Raw genomic sequence first — 15,342 nt, forward strand, 5'->3', positions numbered from 1 at the left:
GAATAAACAAAACCTCTGAGATATATGGGATTATGTAAAGAGGTCAAACCTATAACTGACTAGGGTACCTGAAAGAGATGAGGAGAATGGCACCAAGTTGGAAAACATACTTCATATGCTGAAAAACACATATCATCCAGGAGAACTTCCCCAACTTAGCAAGACAGGCCAACATTCAAATTCAGGAAATCCAGAGAACCCCAGTAAGATACTCCATGAGAAGAACAACCCCAAGATACATAATCATCAGATCCTCCAAGGGCAGAATGAAAGAAAAAATGTTAAGGGCAGCCAGGGAGAAAGGCCAGGTCACCTACAAAGGGAAGCCTATCAGACTAACCATGGACCTTTCAGTGGAAACTCTACAAGCCAGAAGAGATTAGGTACCTATACTCAACATCTTAAAGAAAAGAATTTCCCACCCGGAATTTCATATCTGACCAAACTAAGCTTCATAACGAAAGTAGAAACAAGATCCTTTGCAGACAAGCAAATGCTAAGGGAAGTTGTCACTACCAGGCCTGCCTTGCAAGAGCTCTTGAAGGAAGCACAAAATATGGAAAAGAACTGTTACCAGCCAATACAAAACCACGCTGAAGTACACAGATTAGTGATACTATAAAGCAACCACATAAAAAAGTCTGTAAAATAAGCAGCCAGCATCACGATGATAGGATCAAATTCACACATAACAATACTAACCTTAAATGTAAATGGGCTAAATGCCTCAATTAAATGACACAGAATGGCAAGCTGGATAGAGTCAAGACCCATGGGTATGCTGTCTTTAAGAGACCTGTCTCCTGTGCAAAGACACACATAGGGACAAAATAAAGGGATGGAGGAAAATTTCCAACCAAATGAAAAACAGAAAAAGCAGAGGTTGTAATCCCAGTTTCTGACAAAACAGGCTTTAAACCAACAAAGATAAAAAAGACAAAGAAGGGCATTGCATAATGGAAAACGGTTCAAGTCAACAAGACTAGCTAACTATCCTAAATATATATACACCCAATACAGGAGCACCCAGATTCATAAAGCAAGTTCTTGGAGACCTACAAAGAGTCTTAGACTCCCTCACAATAATAGTGGGAGCTTTAACATCCCACTGAAAATATTAGACAGATCATTGAGAAAGAAAATTAACAAAGACAGTCAAGACCTGAACTCAGCTCTGGATCAAGCAGACCTGATAGATACCTACAGAACTCTCTACCCACAAAAAACAGAATATATATTCTTCTCATTACCACACAGCACTTACTTTAATACTGATTCCATGATCAGAAGTAAAACACTCCTCAACAAATGCAGAAGAACTGAAATCATAACAGTCTTTCAGACCACAGTGCTATCACATTAGAGCTCGAGATTAAGAAATTCACTCAAAATCACACAACTACATGGAAATTGAACAGCCTGCTCCTGAATGACACTTGGGTAAATAATGAAATTAAGGCAGAAATCAGTAAGTTATTTCAAACTAATGAGAAGAAAGAAACAATGTACCAGAATCTCTGGGACTCAGCTAAAGCAGTGGTAAGAGGGAAATTTATAGCACTAAATGCCTAACATCACAACTAAAAAACTAGAGAACCAACAGCAAACAAACCCCAAAGTGAGCAAAAGATAAGAAATAACCATTATCGAACAAGATGGCCAAATAGGAACAGCTCCAGTCTCCAACTCCCAGCGCAAGCGACACAGAAGACCGGTGATTTCTGCATTTTCAACTGAGGTACTGGGTTCATTTCACTAGGGAGTGCCGGACAATCGGTGCTGGTCAGCTGCTGCAGCCCGATCAGCCAGAGCTGAAGCAGGGTGAGGCATCGCCTCACCTGGGAAGCACAAGGGGGAAGGGAATCCCTTTTCCTAGCCAGGGGAACTGAGACACACAACACCTGGAAAATCAGGTAACTCCCACCTCAATACTGCGCTTTAAGAAAACGGGCACACCAGGAGATTATATCCCACACCTGGCCGGGAGGGTCCCACGCCCACGGAGCCTCCCTCATTGCTAGCACAGCAGTCTGCAATCTAACCGCAAGGCAGCAGCGAGGCTGGGGGAGGGGCGCCCACCATTGCTGAGGCTTAAGTAGGTAAACAAAGCCGCTGGGAAGCTCGAACTGGGTGGAGCTCACAGCAGCCCAAGGAAACCTGCCTGTCTCTGTAGACTCCACCTCTGGGGACAGGGCACAGCTAAACAACAACCTGGCTAACACGGTGAAACCCCGTCTCTACTAAAAAATACAAAAAACTAGCCGGGCACGGTGGCGGGCGCCTGTAGTCCCAGCTACTCAGGAGGCTGAGGCAGGAGAATAGCGTGAACCCGGGAGGTGGAGCTTGCAGTGAGCTGAGATCCAGCCACTGCACTCCAGCCTGGGCGGCAGAGCGAGACTCCATCTAAAAAAAAAAAAAAACAAAAAAAAAAAAACAAAAAAAAAAAACAAAAAAGCAGCAGAAACCTCTGCAGACGCAAACGAGTCTGTCTGACAGCTTTGAAGAGAGCAATGGATCTCCCAACACGGAAGTTGAGATCTGAGAAGGGACAGACTGCCTGCTCAAGTGGGTCCCTAACCCCTGAGTAGCCTAACTGGGAGACATCCCCCACTAGGGGCAGTCTGACACCTCACACCTCACAGGGTGGAGTACACCCCTGAGAGGAAGCTTCCAAAGTAAGAATCAGACAGGTACACTCGCTGTTGAGCAATATTCTATCTTCTGCAGCCTCTGCTGCTGATACCCACGCAAACAGGGTCTGGAGAGGACTTCAAGCAATCTCCAACAGACCTGCAGCTGAGGGTCCTGACTGTTAGAAGGAAAACTATCAAACAGGAAGGACACCTACACCAAAACCCCATCAGTACGTCACCATCATCAAAGACCAGAGGCAGATAAAACCACAAAGATGGGGAAAAAGCAGGGCAGAAAAGCTGGAAATTCAATAAATAAGAGCGCATCTCCCCCTGCAAAGGAGCGCAGCTCATTGCCAGCAACGGATCAAAGGTGGACGGAGAATGACTTTGACGAGATGAGAGAAGAAGGCTTCAGTCCATCAAACTTCTCAGAGCTAAAGGAGGAATTATGTACCCAGCTCAAAGAAACTAAAAATCTTGAAAAAAGAGTGGAAGAATTGATGGCTAGAGTAATTAATGCAGAGAAGGTCATAAACGAAATGAAAGAGATGAAAACCATGACATGAGAAATACGTGACAAATGCACAAGCTTCAGTAACCGACTTGATCAACTGGAAGAAAGAGTGTCAGCGATTGAGGATCAAATGAATGAAATGAAGCGAGAAGAGAAACCAAAAGAAAAAAGAAGAAAAAGAAATGAACAAAGCCTGCAAGAAGTATGGGATTATGTAAAAAGACCAAATCTATGTCTGATTGGGGTGCCTGAAAGTGAGGGGGAAAATGGAACCAAGTTGGAAAACACTCTTCAGGATATCATCCAGGAGAACTTCCCCAACCTAGTAGGGCAGGCCAACATTCAAATCCAGAAAATACAGAGAACGCCACAAAGATACTCCTCGAGAAGAGCAACTCCAAGAGACATAATTGCCAGATTCACCAAAGTTGAAATGAAGGAAAAAATCTTAAGGGCAGCCAGAGAGAAAGGTCGGGTTACCCACAAAGGGAAGCCCATCAGACTAACAGCAGATCTCTCGGCAGAAACTCTCCAAGCCAGAAGAGAGTGGGGGCCAATATTCAACATTCTTAAAGAAAAGAATTTTAAACCCAGAATTTCATATCCAGCCAAACTAAGTTTCATCAGTGAAGGAGAAATAAAATCCTTTACAGATAAGCAAACGCTTAGAGATTTTGTCACCACCAGGCCTGCCTTACAAGAGACCCTGAAGGAAGCACTAAACATGGAAAGGAACAACCGGTACCAGCCATTGCAAAAACATGCCAAAATGTAAAGACCATCGAGGCTAGGAAGAAACTGCATCAACTAACGAGCAAAATAACCAGTTAATATCATAATGGCAGGATCAAGTTCACACATAACAATCTTAACCTTAAATGTAAATGGACTAAATGCTCCAATTAAAAGACACAGACTGGCAAACTGGATAAAGAGTCAAGACCCATCAGTCTGCTGTATTCAAGAGACCCATCTCACATGCAGAGACATACATAGGCTCAAAATAAAGGGATGGAGGAAGATTTACCAAGCAAATGGAGAACAAAAAAAAGCAGGGGTTGCAATCCTAGTCTCTGATAAAACAGACTTTAAACCATCAAAGATCAAAAGAGACAAAGAAGGCCATTACATAATGGTAAAGGGATCAATTCAACAGGAAGAGCTAACTATCGTAAATATATATGCACCCAATACAGGAGCACCCAGATTCATAAAGCAAGTCCTTAGAGACTTACAAAGAGACTTAGACTCCCATACAATAATAATGGGAGACTTCAACACTCCACTGTCAACATTAGACAGATCAACGAGACAGAAAGTTAACAAGGATATCCAGGAATTGAACTCATCTCTGCAGCAAGCAGACCTAATAGACATCTATAGAACTCTCCACCCCAAATCAACAGAATATACATTCTTCTCAGCACCACATCGCACTTATTCCAAAATTGACCACATAATTGGAAGTAAAGCACTCCTCAGCAAATGTATAAGAACAGAAATTATAACAAACTGCCTCTCAGACCACAGTGCAATCAAACTAGAACTCAGGACTAAGAAACTCAATCAAAACCGCTCAACTACATGGAAACTGAACAACCTGCTCCTGAATGACTGGATACATAACAAAATGAAGGCAGAAATAAAGATGTTCTTTGAAACCAATGAGAACAAAGATACAACATACCAGAATCTCTGGGACACATTTAAAGCAGTGTGTAGAGGGAAATTTATAGCACTAAATGCACACAAGAGAAAGCAGGAAAGATCTAAAATTGACACTCTAACATCAAAATTAAAAGACCTAGAGAAGCAAGAGCAAACACATTCAAAAGCTAGCAGAAGGCAAGAAATAACTAAGATCAGAGCAGAACTGAAGGAGATAGAGACACAAAAAACCCTCCAAAAAATCAATGAATCCAGGAGTTGGTTTTTTGAAAAGATCAACAAAATTGACAGACCGCTAGCAAGACTAATAAAGAAGAAAAGAGAGAAGAATCAAATAGACGCAATAAAAAATGATAAAGGGGATATCACCACCAACCCCAGAGAAATACAAACTACCATCAGAGAATACTATAAACATCTCTACGCAAATAAACTAGAAAATCTAGAAGAAATGGATAATTTCCTGGACACTTACACTCTTCCAAGACTAAACCAGGAAGAAGTTGAATCCCTGAATAGACCAATAGCAGGCTCTGAAATTGAGGCAATAATTAATAGCCTACCAATGAAAAAAAGTCCAGGACCAGATGGATTCACAGCTGAATTCTACCAGAGGTACAAGGAGGAGCTGGTACCATTCCTTCTGAAACTATTCCAATCAATAGAAAAAGAGGGAATCCTCCCTAACTCATTTGATGAGGCCAACATCATCCTGATACCAAAGCCTGGCAGAGACACAACAAAAAAAGAGAATTTTAGACCAATATCCCTGATGAACATCGATGCAAAAATCCTCAATAAAATATTGGCCAACCGGATTCAGCAGCACATCAAACAGCTTATCCACCATGATCAAGTGGGCTTCATCCCTGGGATGCAAGGCTGGTTCAACATTCGCAAAACCATAAACATAATCCAGCATATAAACAGAACCAAAGACAAGAACCACATGATTATCTCAATAGATGCAGAAAAGGCTTTTGACAAAATTCAACAGCCCTTCATGCTAAAAACGCTCAATAAATTCGGTATTGATGGAATGTATCTCAAAATAATAAGAGCTATTTATGACAAACCCACAGCCAATATCATACTGAATGGGCAAAAACTGGAAAAATTCCCTTTGAAAACTGGCACAAGACAGGGATGCCCTCTCTCACCACTCCTATTCAACATAGTGTTGGAAGTTCTGGCTAGGGCAATCAGGCAAGAGAAAGAAATCAAGGGTATTCAGTTAGGAAAAGAAGAAATCAAATTGTCCCTCTTTGCAGATGACATGATTGTATATTTAGAAAACCCCATTGTCTCACCCCAAAATCTCCTTAAGCTGATAAGCAACTTCAGCAAAGTCTCAGGATACAAAATTAATGTGCAAAAATCACAAGCATTCTTATACACCAGTAACAGACAAACAGAGAGCCAAATCATGAATGAACTTCCATTCACAATAGCTTCAAACAGAATAAAATACCTAGGAATCCAACTTACAAGGGATGTAAAGGACCTCTTCAAGGAGAACTACAAACCACTGCTCAGTGAAATAAAAGAGGACACAAACAAATGGAAGAACATACCATGCTCATGGATAGGAAGAATCAATATCGTGAAAATGGCCATACTGCCCAAGGTTATTTATAGATTCAATGCCATCCCCATCAAGCTACCCATGACTTTCTTCACAGAATTGGAAAAAACTGCTTTAAAGTTCATATGGAACCAAAAAAGAGCCCGCATCTCCAAGACAATCCTAAGTCAAAAGAACAAAGCTGGAGGCATCACACTACCTGACTTCAAACTATTCTACAAGGCTACAGTAACCAAAACAGCATGGTACTGGTACCAAAACAGAGATATCGACCAATGGAACAGAACAGAGCCCTCAGAAATAATACCACACATCTACAGCCATCTGATCTTTGACAAACCTGAGAGAAACAAGAAATGGGGAAAGGATTCCCTATTTAATAAATGGTGCTGGGAAAATTGGCTAGCCATAAGTAGAAAGCTGAAACTGGATCCTTTCCTTACTCCTTATACGAAAATTAATTCAAGATGGATTAGAGACTTAAATGTTAGACCTAATACCATAAAAACCCTAGAGGAAAACCTAGGTAGTACCATTCAGGACATAGGCATGGGCAAAGACTCCATGTCTAAAACACCAAAAGCAACGGCAGCAAAAGCCAAAATTGACAAATGGGATCTAATTAAACTAAAGAGCTTCTGCACAGCAAAAGAAACTACCATCAGAGTGAACAGGCAACTTACAGAATGGGAGAAAATTTTTGCAATCTACTTATCTGACAAAGGGCTAATATCCAGAACCTACAAAGAACTCAAACAAATTTACAAGAAAAAAACAAACAACCCCATCAAAAAGTGGGCAAAGGATATCAACAGACATTTCTCAAAAGAAGACATTCATACAGCCAACAGACACATGAAGAAATGCTCATCATCACTGGCCATCAGAGAAATGCAAATCAAAACCACAATGAGATACCATCTCACACCAGTTAGAATGGCGATCATTAAAAAGTCAGGAAACAACAGGTGCTGGAGAGGATGTGCAGAAATAGGAACACTTTTACACTGTTGGTGGGATTGTAAACTAGTTCAACCATTATGGAAAACAGTATGGCAATTCTTCAAGGATCTAGAACTAGATGTACCATATGACCCAGCCATCCCATTACTGGGTATATACCCAAAGGATTATAAATCATGCTGCTATAAAGACACATGCACACGTATGTTTATTGCGGCACTATTCACAATAGCAAAGACTTGGAATCAACCCAAATGCCCATCAGTGACAGACTGGATTAAGAAAATGTGGCACATATACACCATGGAATACTATGCAGCCATAAAAAGGGATGAGTTTGTGTCCTTTGTAGGGACATGCATGCAGCTGGAAACCATCATTCTTAGCAAACTATCGCAAGAACAGAAAACCAAACACTGCATGTTCTCACTCATAGGTGGGAACTGAACAATGAGATCACTTGGACTCGGGAAGGGGAACATCACACACCGGGGCCTATCATGGGGAGGGGGGAGGGGGGAGGGATTGCATTGGTAGTTATACCTGATGTAAATGACGAGTTGATGGGTGCTGATGAGTTGATGGGTGCAGCACAGCAACATGGCACAAGTATACATATGTAACAAACCTGCACGTTATGCACATGTACCCTAGAACTTAAAGTATAATAATAATAATAAATTAAAAAAAAAGAAGAAAAAAAGAAATAACCACTATCAGAGAGGAACTGAAGGAGATAGAGACATGAAAAACCCTTCAAAAAATCAACAAATCCAGGAGCTGCTTTTTTGAAAAAATTAGATAGATCACTGGCTAGACTAATAAAGAATAAAAGAAAGAAGAATCAAATAATCAGAAATAACAAGGGAGATATCACCACTGATCCCACAGAAGTACAAACAAGCATCAGAGAATACTACAAACATCTCTATGCACATAAACTAGAAAATCTAGAAGAAATGTTGAAATTCCTGGACCCATACACCCTCCCAAGACTGAAACAGGATGAAACTGAATCTCTGAATAGACCAATAATGAGTTCTGAAATTGAGGCAGTAAGAAATAGCCTACAACCAAAAAGAGCCCAGGACCAGAAAGATTCACAGCTGAATTCTGCCCGAGGTATAATGAAGAGGTGGTATCATTTCTACCGATACTATTCCAAAAAATTGAAAAGCAGGGACTCCTCCCTAACTCACTGTATGAGGCCAGCATTATCCTGATACCAAAACCTGGCAGAGATACAACAAAAAAAGAAAACTTCAGGCCAATATCCCTGATGAACATTGATGCAAAAGTTGTCAATGAAACACTGGCAAACAAAATCCAGCAACACATCAAAAAGCATATGCACCATGATCAAGTCAGCTTCATCCCTGGGATGCAAGGTTGGTTCAACATATGCAAATCAGTAAATGTGATTCATCACATAAACAGTATTAAAGAAAAAAAAACACTTGATTATCTCAATAGATGCAGAAGAGGGCTTTGATAAAATTCAACATACTTCATGTTAAAAACTTTGAATAAAAGTTTTTAGGTATTGAAGGAATATACTTCAAAATAATAATAATAATATGACAAACCCACAGCCAATATCATATTGAATGAGCAAAAGCTGGAAGCATTCCCCTTGAAAACTGACACAAAACAAGAATGCCCTCTCTCGCCGCTCCTATTCAACATAGTATTAGAAGTTCTGGTCAGGACAATCTGGCAAGAGAAAGAAAGAAAGGGTATTCAAATAGGAAGAGAGAAAGTCAAACTATCCCTATTTGCATATGACATGATCCTATATCCAGAAAACTCCATTATTTCACCCAAAAAGCTTCTTAAGCTGATAAGCAACTTCAGCAAAGTCTCAGGATACAAAAGAAATGTGCAAAAATCATAGCATTCCTATTCACCAACAACAGAGCCAAATAATGAATGAACTCCCATTCACAATTGCTACAAAAAGAATAAAATACCTAGGAATACAGCTAACAAGGGAAATAAAGGACATCTTCAAGCAGAACTACAAACCACTGCTCAAAGAAATCAGAGAGGACACAAACAAATATAAAAACGTTCCGTGCTCATGGATAGGAAGAATCAGTATCATGAAAATAGTCATACAGCTCAAAGTAGTTTATAGATTCAATGCTATTCCCATTAAACTATCATTGACATTCTTCAGAGAATTAGAAAACAACTATTGTAAAATTCATATGGAACCAAACATACAAGACAAGCCTAAGCAAAAAGAACAAAGCTGGAGGTATCATGCTACCTGACTTCAAACTATAGTACAAGGCTACAGTAACCAAAACAGCATGGTACTGGTACCAAAACATCATGGTACTGGTACAAAAACAGACACATAAACCAATGGAATAGAATAGAGAAGTTAGAAATAAGACCGAACACCTAAAATTATCTCATCTGTGACAAAACTGACAAAAGCAAACAATGGGAAAATGATTCTCTAATAAATAGTGCTGAGAGAACAGGCTAGCCATATGCCAAAAATTGAAACAGGACCCCTCCGTTACACCTTATACAAAAATTAACTCAAAATAGATTGAAGACTTCTAGGATTTTTATAGTTTTGGGTTTTACATTTGTTGTAAACACTTTACAAGAAAATATAGGCAATACCATTCAGGACATAAGCATGGGCAAAGATTTCATGATGAAAATGCCAAAAGCAATTGCAACATAAGCAAAAATTGACAAATGGGATCCAATTAAACTAAAGAGCTTTTGCACAGCAAAAGAAACTGTCATCAGAGTGAACACACAACCTACAGAATGGGAGAAAATGTTTGCAACTTATTCATCTGATAAAGGTCTGACATCAAGTCGACAAGGAACTTAAACAAATTTATAAGAAAAAAAGTCCTATTAAAAAGTGGGCAAAGGACGTGAACAGACACTTCTCAAAAGAAGACATTTATGTGGCCAACAATCAGGAAAATAACCTTGACATCACTGATCATTAGACAAATGCAAATCAAAACCACAATGAGATACCATTTCATGCCAGTCAGAATGGCTATTATTAAATGTCAAGAAAGAACAGATGCTGATGAGGTTGCAGAGAAAAAGAAATGCTTTTACACTGTTGGTGGAAGTGTAAAGTAGCTTAACCACTGTGGCAGAGAGTATTGATTCCTCAAAGATCTAGAACCAGAAATACCATTTGACCCAGCAATCCCATTACTGGGTATATGCCCAGAAGGATATAAATCATTCCATTATAACAATACATGCACATATATGTTCACTGCAGTACTACTTACAGTAGCAAAGACATGGAATCAACCATAATGCCCATCAATGATAGACTGGATAAAGAAAATGTGGTACACATACACTATGGAATACTATGCAGCCATAAAGAGGAATGAGATCATGTCCTTTTTAGGACATGGATGGAGCTAGAAACCATTATTCTCAGCAAACTAATGCAGGAACAGAAAGTCAAATATTGTATGTTCTCACTTATAAATGGAAGCTGAATCATGAGACCACATGGACACAGGGAGGGGAATAACACACACTGGGACCTGTCGGTGGGGTAGCTTAGGGTGAGGGACATCATCAGCAAGAATAGCTAATGGATGCTGGACTTAATACCTAGGTGATGGTAGGAATCTGTGCAGCAAACACCATGGCACACATTTACCTATGTAACAAGTCTGTACATCCTGCACCTGTACCTCTGAACCTAAAATCAAAGTTGAAGAAAAAAAAGAAATTTTTCTTTTCACTGGCAAAACAATTATGTGCATTTTGGATTTTTTCTTACTAAGGGAAACAAAATTTTACACATTAATGCCTTTATGTTATCATATGTATAGTAGTCCTTATTTTTTCTTGTTAAAATTTATGTAAATACTTTCCATTGATTATGTGCTACTTCATAATTATGAAACATCAATAAAGTGATTTTTATTTTAAAAAATTACAGCTGAACATTTTACTTTATGCCCAGAAGGGAAAATGCATCTCATGCATTTCTATCATGCTTAGAGGTACCCTAGGAAGATCTATTGCACTTGACTATTTCCTATGTTGGAGGCTAGAAAAATTTTTATTTATTTATTTATTTATTTATTTATTTATTTATGAGATGGAGTCTCATTCTTGTTCCCCAGGTTAAAGTGTAAAGGCATGGTCTCAGCTCGCTGCAACCTCTGCCTCCGACGTTCAAGCAATTCTTTCTGCTTCAGTCTCCCAATTAGTTGGGATTACAGGAGCCCACCACCCAATCCTGGCTAATTTTTTTTTGTATTTTTAGTACAGATGGGGTTTCAACATGTTGGCCAGGCTGGTCCTTTTTCTTTCTTAATAGTAAATATTTTGGCATTTTACTTTTTATATATTTCTTTTCAAAATTTTTTATTTTACGTTTGGGGGTACATGTGAAGGTTACTAGGTAAACATGTGTCACAAGGGTTTGTTGTACATATCAGTACATCACCCAGGTATTAAGCCCAATACCCGATACTTATCTTTTCTGTTCCTCTTCCTCCTCCCACCCTCCACCCTCGAGGAGGTCCCAATGTCTGTTGTTTACTTCTTTGTGTTTCATAGTTCTTATCATTTAGCTCCTATTTATAAGTGAGAACATGTGGTATTTGGTTTTCTATTCCTGCGTTAGTTTCCTAGGCATGATAGCCTCCAGCTCCATCTATGTTCCTGCAAAAGGCATGGTGTCATAGAAACAATTGTTATTGAGCAGAAGTAAAAACATCTACTAAAAATTATCACTGTCTGTTCGATAATAGGAGTATCCAAAGAATTTTTGGCTGAATGCAACCACGGATTAAAGGTACTATACAAAAAGTGCTTTTACACCACCAGATCTTCCCACAACACTACCTCATGCCTACTTCCCTGCAAAAACAAACAAATGAAAAACCGAAAGGGTTGAAGGAAATGCAAGCAACAGAACATGGAAACAGGAGAGCATAAAGAACCATGCTGGCTGGGAGCGGTGGTTCACACCTGTAATCCCAGCACTTTGGGAGGCCGAGGCAGGCAGATCACCTGAGGTCAGTAGTTTGAGACCAGTGAGGCCAATATGGCAAAACCCCGTCTCTACTAAAAATACAAAAATTATCTGGGCATGGTGGTGTGCACCTGTAGTCTGAGCTACCCCGAAGGCTGATGCAGTAGAACTGCCTGAACTCAGGAGGCGGAGGTTGCAGTGAGCCGAGATTGTGCCACTGCACTCCAGCCTGGACAATAAAGCAAGACTCTGTCTCAAAACAAACAAACAACAATAACAACAAAAAAAAACAAAGAACCATGCTAAAGATTTCACATGGTTGCCTACAGAGCAAACATAGTTTACCTTGGTTTTTGGAGGTGGTTTTGGCATGTCTTTTTCTAAGCCTCTTGTTAAAAGGATGGGCAGGGAATTCTTATAACTGGCCTCCTACAAAAGAAGTATAAAGGAAACATTAGAGATTAAAGAACATTTACCCTAACCAAAAATTACAAGGTAGTGAAAAACAGTTTTTAAGAGAGAGCATTTCTGGATTGAGTTGTTCACATCAGAAGCTGGTGAAATTGTAATATGGAGTGAAAACTTTTCCTCTTATTTGTCATATACAACAGCAAAGTTAAGATGGTGATGGAGTAGGTGGGAAATGTACAGTACGTATATTCAGAGATGATCATTACAAATCTTACCTGCACTATTATGTCAGTTTATCACATACATATCCACTATAGACAGCTTGCTCTTCTTTTGAGAAGTGAATAGTTAAATCTCCAAAATATCAACCAACAAACTTAAAGTTGCCAACATTCCCCACATTTTACAGATGGATTCTGACTCTTTACATACTTGATCTTAAACAATTTCCTTCAGATAATTTAGCAAACTACTATTAAATAGTGATAGTTTTGTATTAACACCCTGTGGAAGAATATATGAGTATCTGTTTCCAGAATTATTAAACCTCCAAGTCCTTGGTTCACACCAAAACAACATTTACCAAAATAATGGCAGAAATTACAAGGAGGCAGCTGAGGCAGAACTGTATAGATTTATTATTTATTCCTACATGATGAACAGAAATGACTGTAATCTTGTTTGTTTTGTTGTTTCAATAATGCAGAGCCTCACTTCCGAATAGCCATTAACTTGGATAAGCTTTCCATAGATGATTCCATCTCCAAATTAAGATAGGAAAAGAATACATAAAAGGAAAATTACAGACAACAAGAAGGCTAAGGAGAAAGTCAGATTTTTTTCACTTATTCCATAATCCTCTGTATCCCATTTCTTCCCCAACATTCCTGCCATTCAATAATCTAAATCATATATTTTTAAAAGTTTAGTTTATGGCTAACTTGTTATAATCTTTTAAACATAATTTTAGTATATATACTTCACAATATTACTAAAATTTGCTAGACTTATATTCATTTATTTCTAAAGGGAGCAATATATTATTAGGATAAAATGTCCCTAAAGAAAGTAACAACACTACTTATTATTAATAAAGATTGACTCTTATGATGTATTGGGCACTGCTAAAGACTCTGCATTTATAATGCCATTTTTACCCCCAATAGCCCTATGAGCTAGGAACTATTATCATCATCTCCCCTTTAAGGCTAACACAATGCAGGCTTACAGAAGTTAAGTAAACTTGCCCAAGGTCACAGGGGACTCAAAGATTGTTCTGTATAACTTTAGGGCCTGAGCTCTTAATACCTTTATATATTACTCATCTCCAATATACTATACTTGGCATCTTAAACCACTAAGTTGTGGAGCCATAGCATTTTAAAGCCAAAAGAGTTTTGTAAAAGTCAACTAGTCGGCCTTCCTGATTTTACAGATGAGGGACTTGGATTCTAAGGTGATGTGTCCAAGATCACATAGACAGTGGCAAAGCTGAGACTCACGTCTGGACCACAAAGCAGTACACAGCACCTGTTCTCAGGGTTGTGCTAGGGACAAACATTCCCAGATGCATAGGGGATTGGAAGCCTCTTCTAAGCTGCAGAGTAGCTGCAGGTACTGCCAACACTCTCAGCTGCCTGTGGCCTCATGTAGCCCTTATGTAAGTACCAAAGGGTACATTTCAGAGATCCCTAAATAAGTGTGCATTCCGGTCCTACCCTTTCCCACTAGTTACAGCACCTGCTGGTGGTAAGCTGCTTTCTGGAAATAGTGAATGAACCCATTCCCGCTTCTGACTCACTGTGAGAGGGATAAACTATATCCAGCATGACATTTAGGAGAGCCAAATGCATAATCCATTGCGTAATTTGACTATGCTTGGATAACACAATTATGCTTTATACTTGTACCCGTTTTTTAAACTACTGGTATGTAAATGCTAGAATATGATGAAAAGAAATAAGGCTGTTAAGGGAAATTAGTAGAAATGTCTGATTTTTGTCTATGACTGTCTGAGTGTTTACAAATGCCTATAATTCTTTCTTCCTTATGCATAAAACAGAAGTGACAGTATTTCTTTATTCTATTTTCCAGCCCTGTCTCTGTGAATTAACGGGCACAAGGCTGACAGTCAACTTTTCCCTATAAGTCTCTGAAAGCATTTTTTCTAAACTCCTATTTGCAAATGTCGCCTACATGAATTATATTTACTTTTTGTTTTACGACTTTAAACTCAGACAATACAAAGTAAAGTTTAGCAGTCCAAGAATGAACTGGCAGATAAAAGATCTAGCTCAGGGAAGAAGTACTATTTATTGATGAAAAGACAAGTCAGCACGTGTTCAGAGTTGCGTTCCCAGTGCCCCATCAGAATGGTGCTGAAACAGCAGCCCCCATGCTTGCAGCAAGCAGCAAGCAGCCAGCAAGGGGGCTGTAGAGCCACAGGACACAGGTAACACCTTCCTGTAAGGCCCATGGTACTTCGATTTCTGGAGAAAAGTTAAATAATTCAACCAGTAGCCTAAGCAAATAACTGGTGATAACTTATTCTTTTAAAACATATATT

General features: G+C 39.2%; 1 protein-coding gene across 29 annotated transcripts in view; it reads right to left on the reverse strand.

Moving 5' to 3' along the window:
* Positions 1-15,342, reverse strand: part of FAM13A (family with sequence similarity 13 member A) — a 371,035-nt gene that overhangs the window by 162,455 nt on the left and 193,238 nt on the right. For 22 of the 29 annotated variants that reach the window (XM_074040148.1, XM_074040145.1, XM_074040141.1 and 19 more), the window contains one exon: positions 12,711-12,794. The exons of the other annotated variants lie outside the window; for them this stretch is intronic. In XM_074040148.1, coding sequence (XP_073896249.1) covers positions 12,711-12,794 — 84 coding nt within the window. The remainder of the gene's footprint in view (positions 1-12,710; positions 12,795-15,342) is intronic. 29 annotated transcript variants of the gene reach the window in all.

The sequence above is a fragment of the Macaca fascicularis genome, chromosome 5 (genome assembly GCF_037993035.2).
Source record: "Macaca fascicularis isolate 582-1 chromosome 5, T2T-MFA8v1.1".
In the NCBI taxonomy this organism is placed as follows: Eukaryota; Metazoa; Chordata; class Mammalia; order Primates; family Cercopithecidae; genus Macaca; species Macaca fascicularis.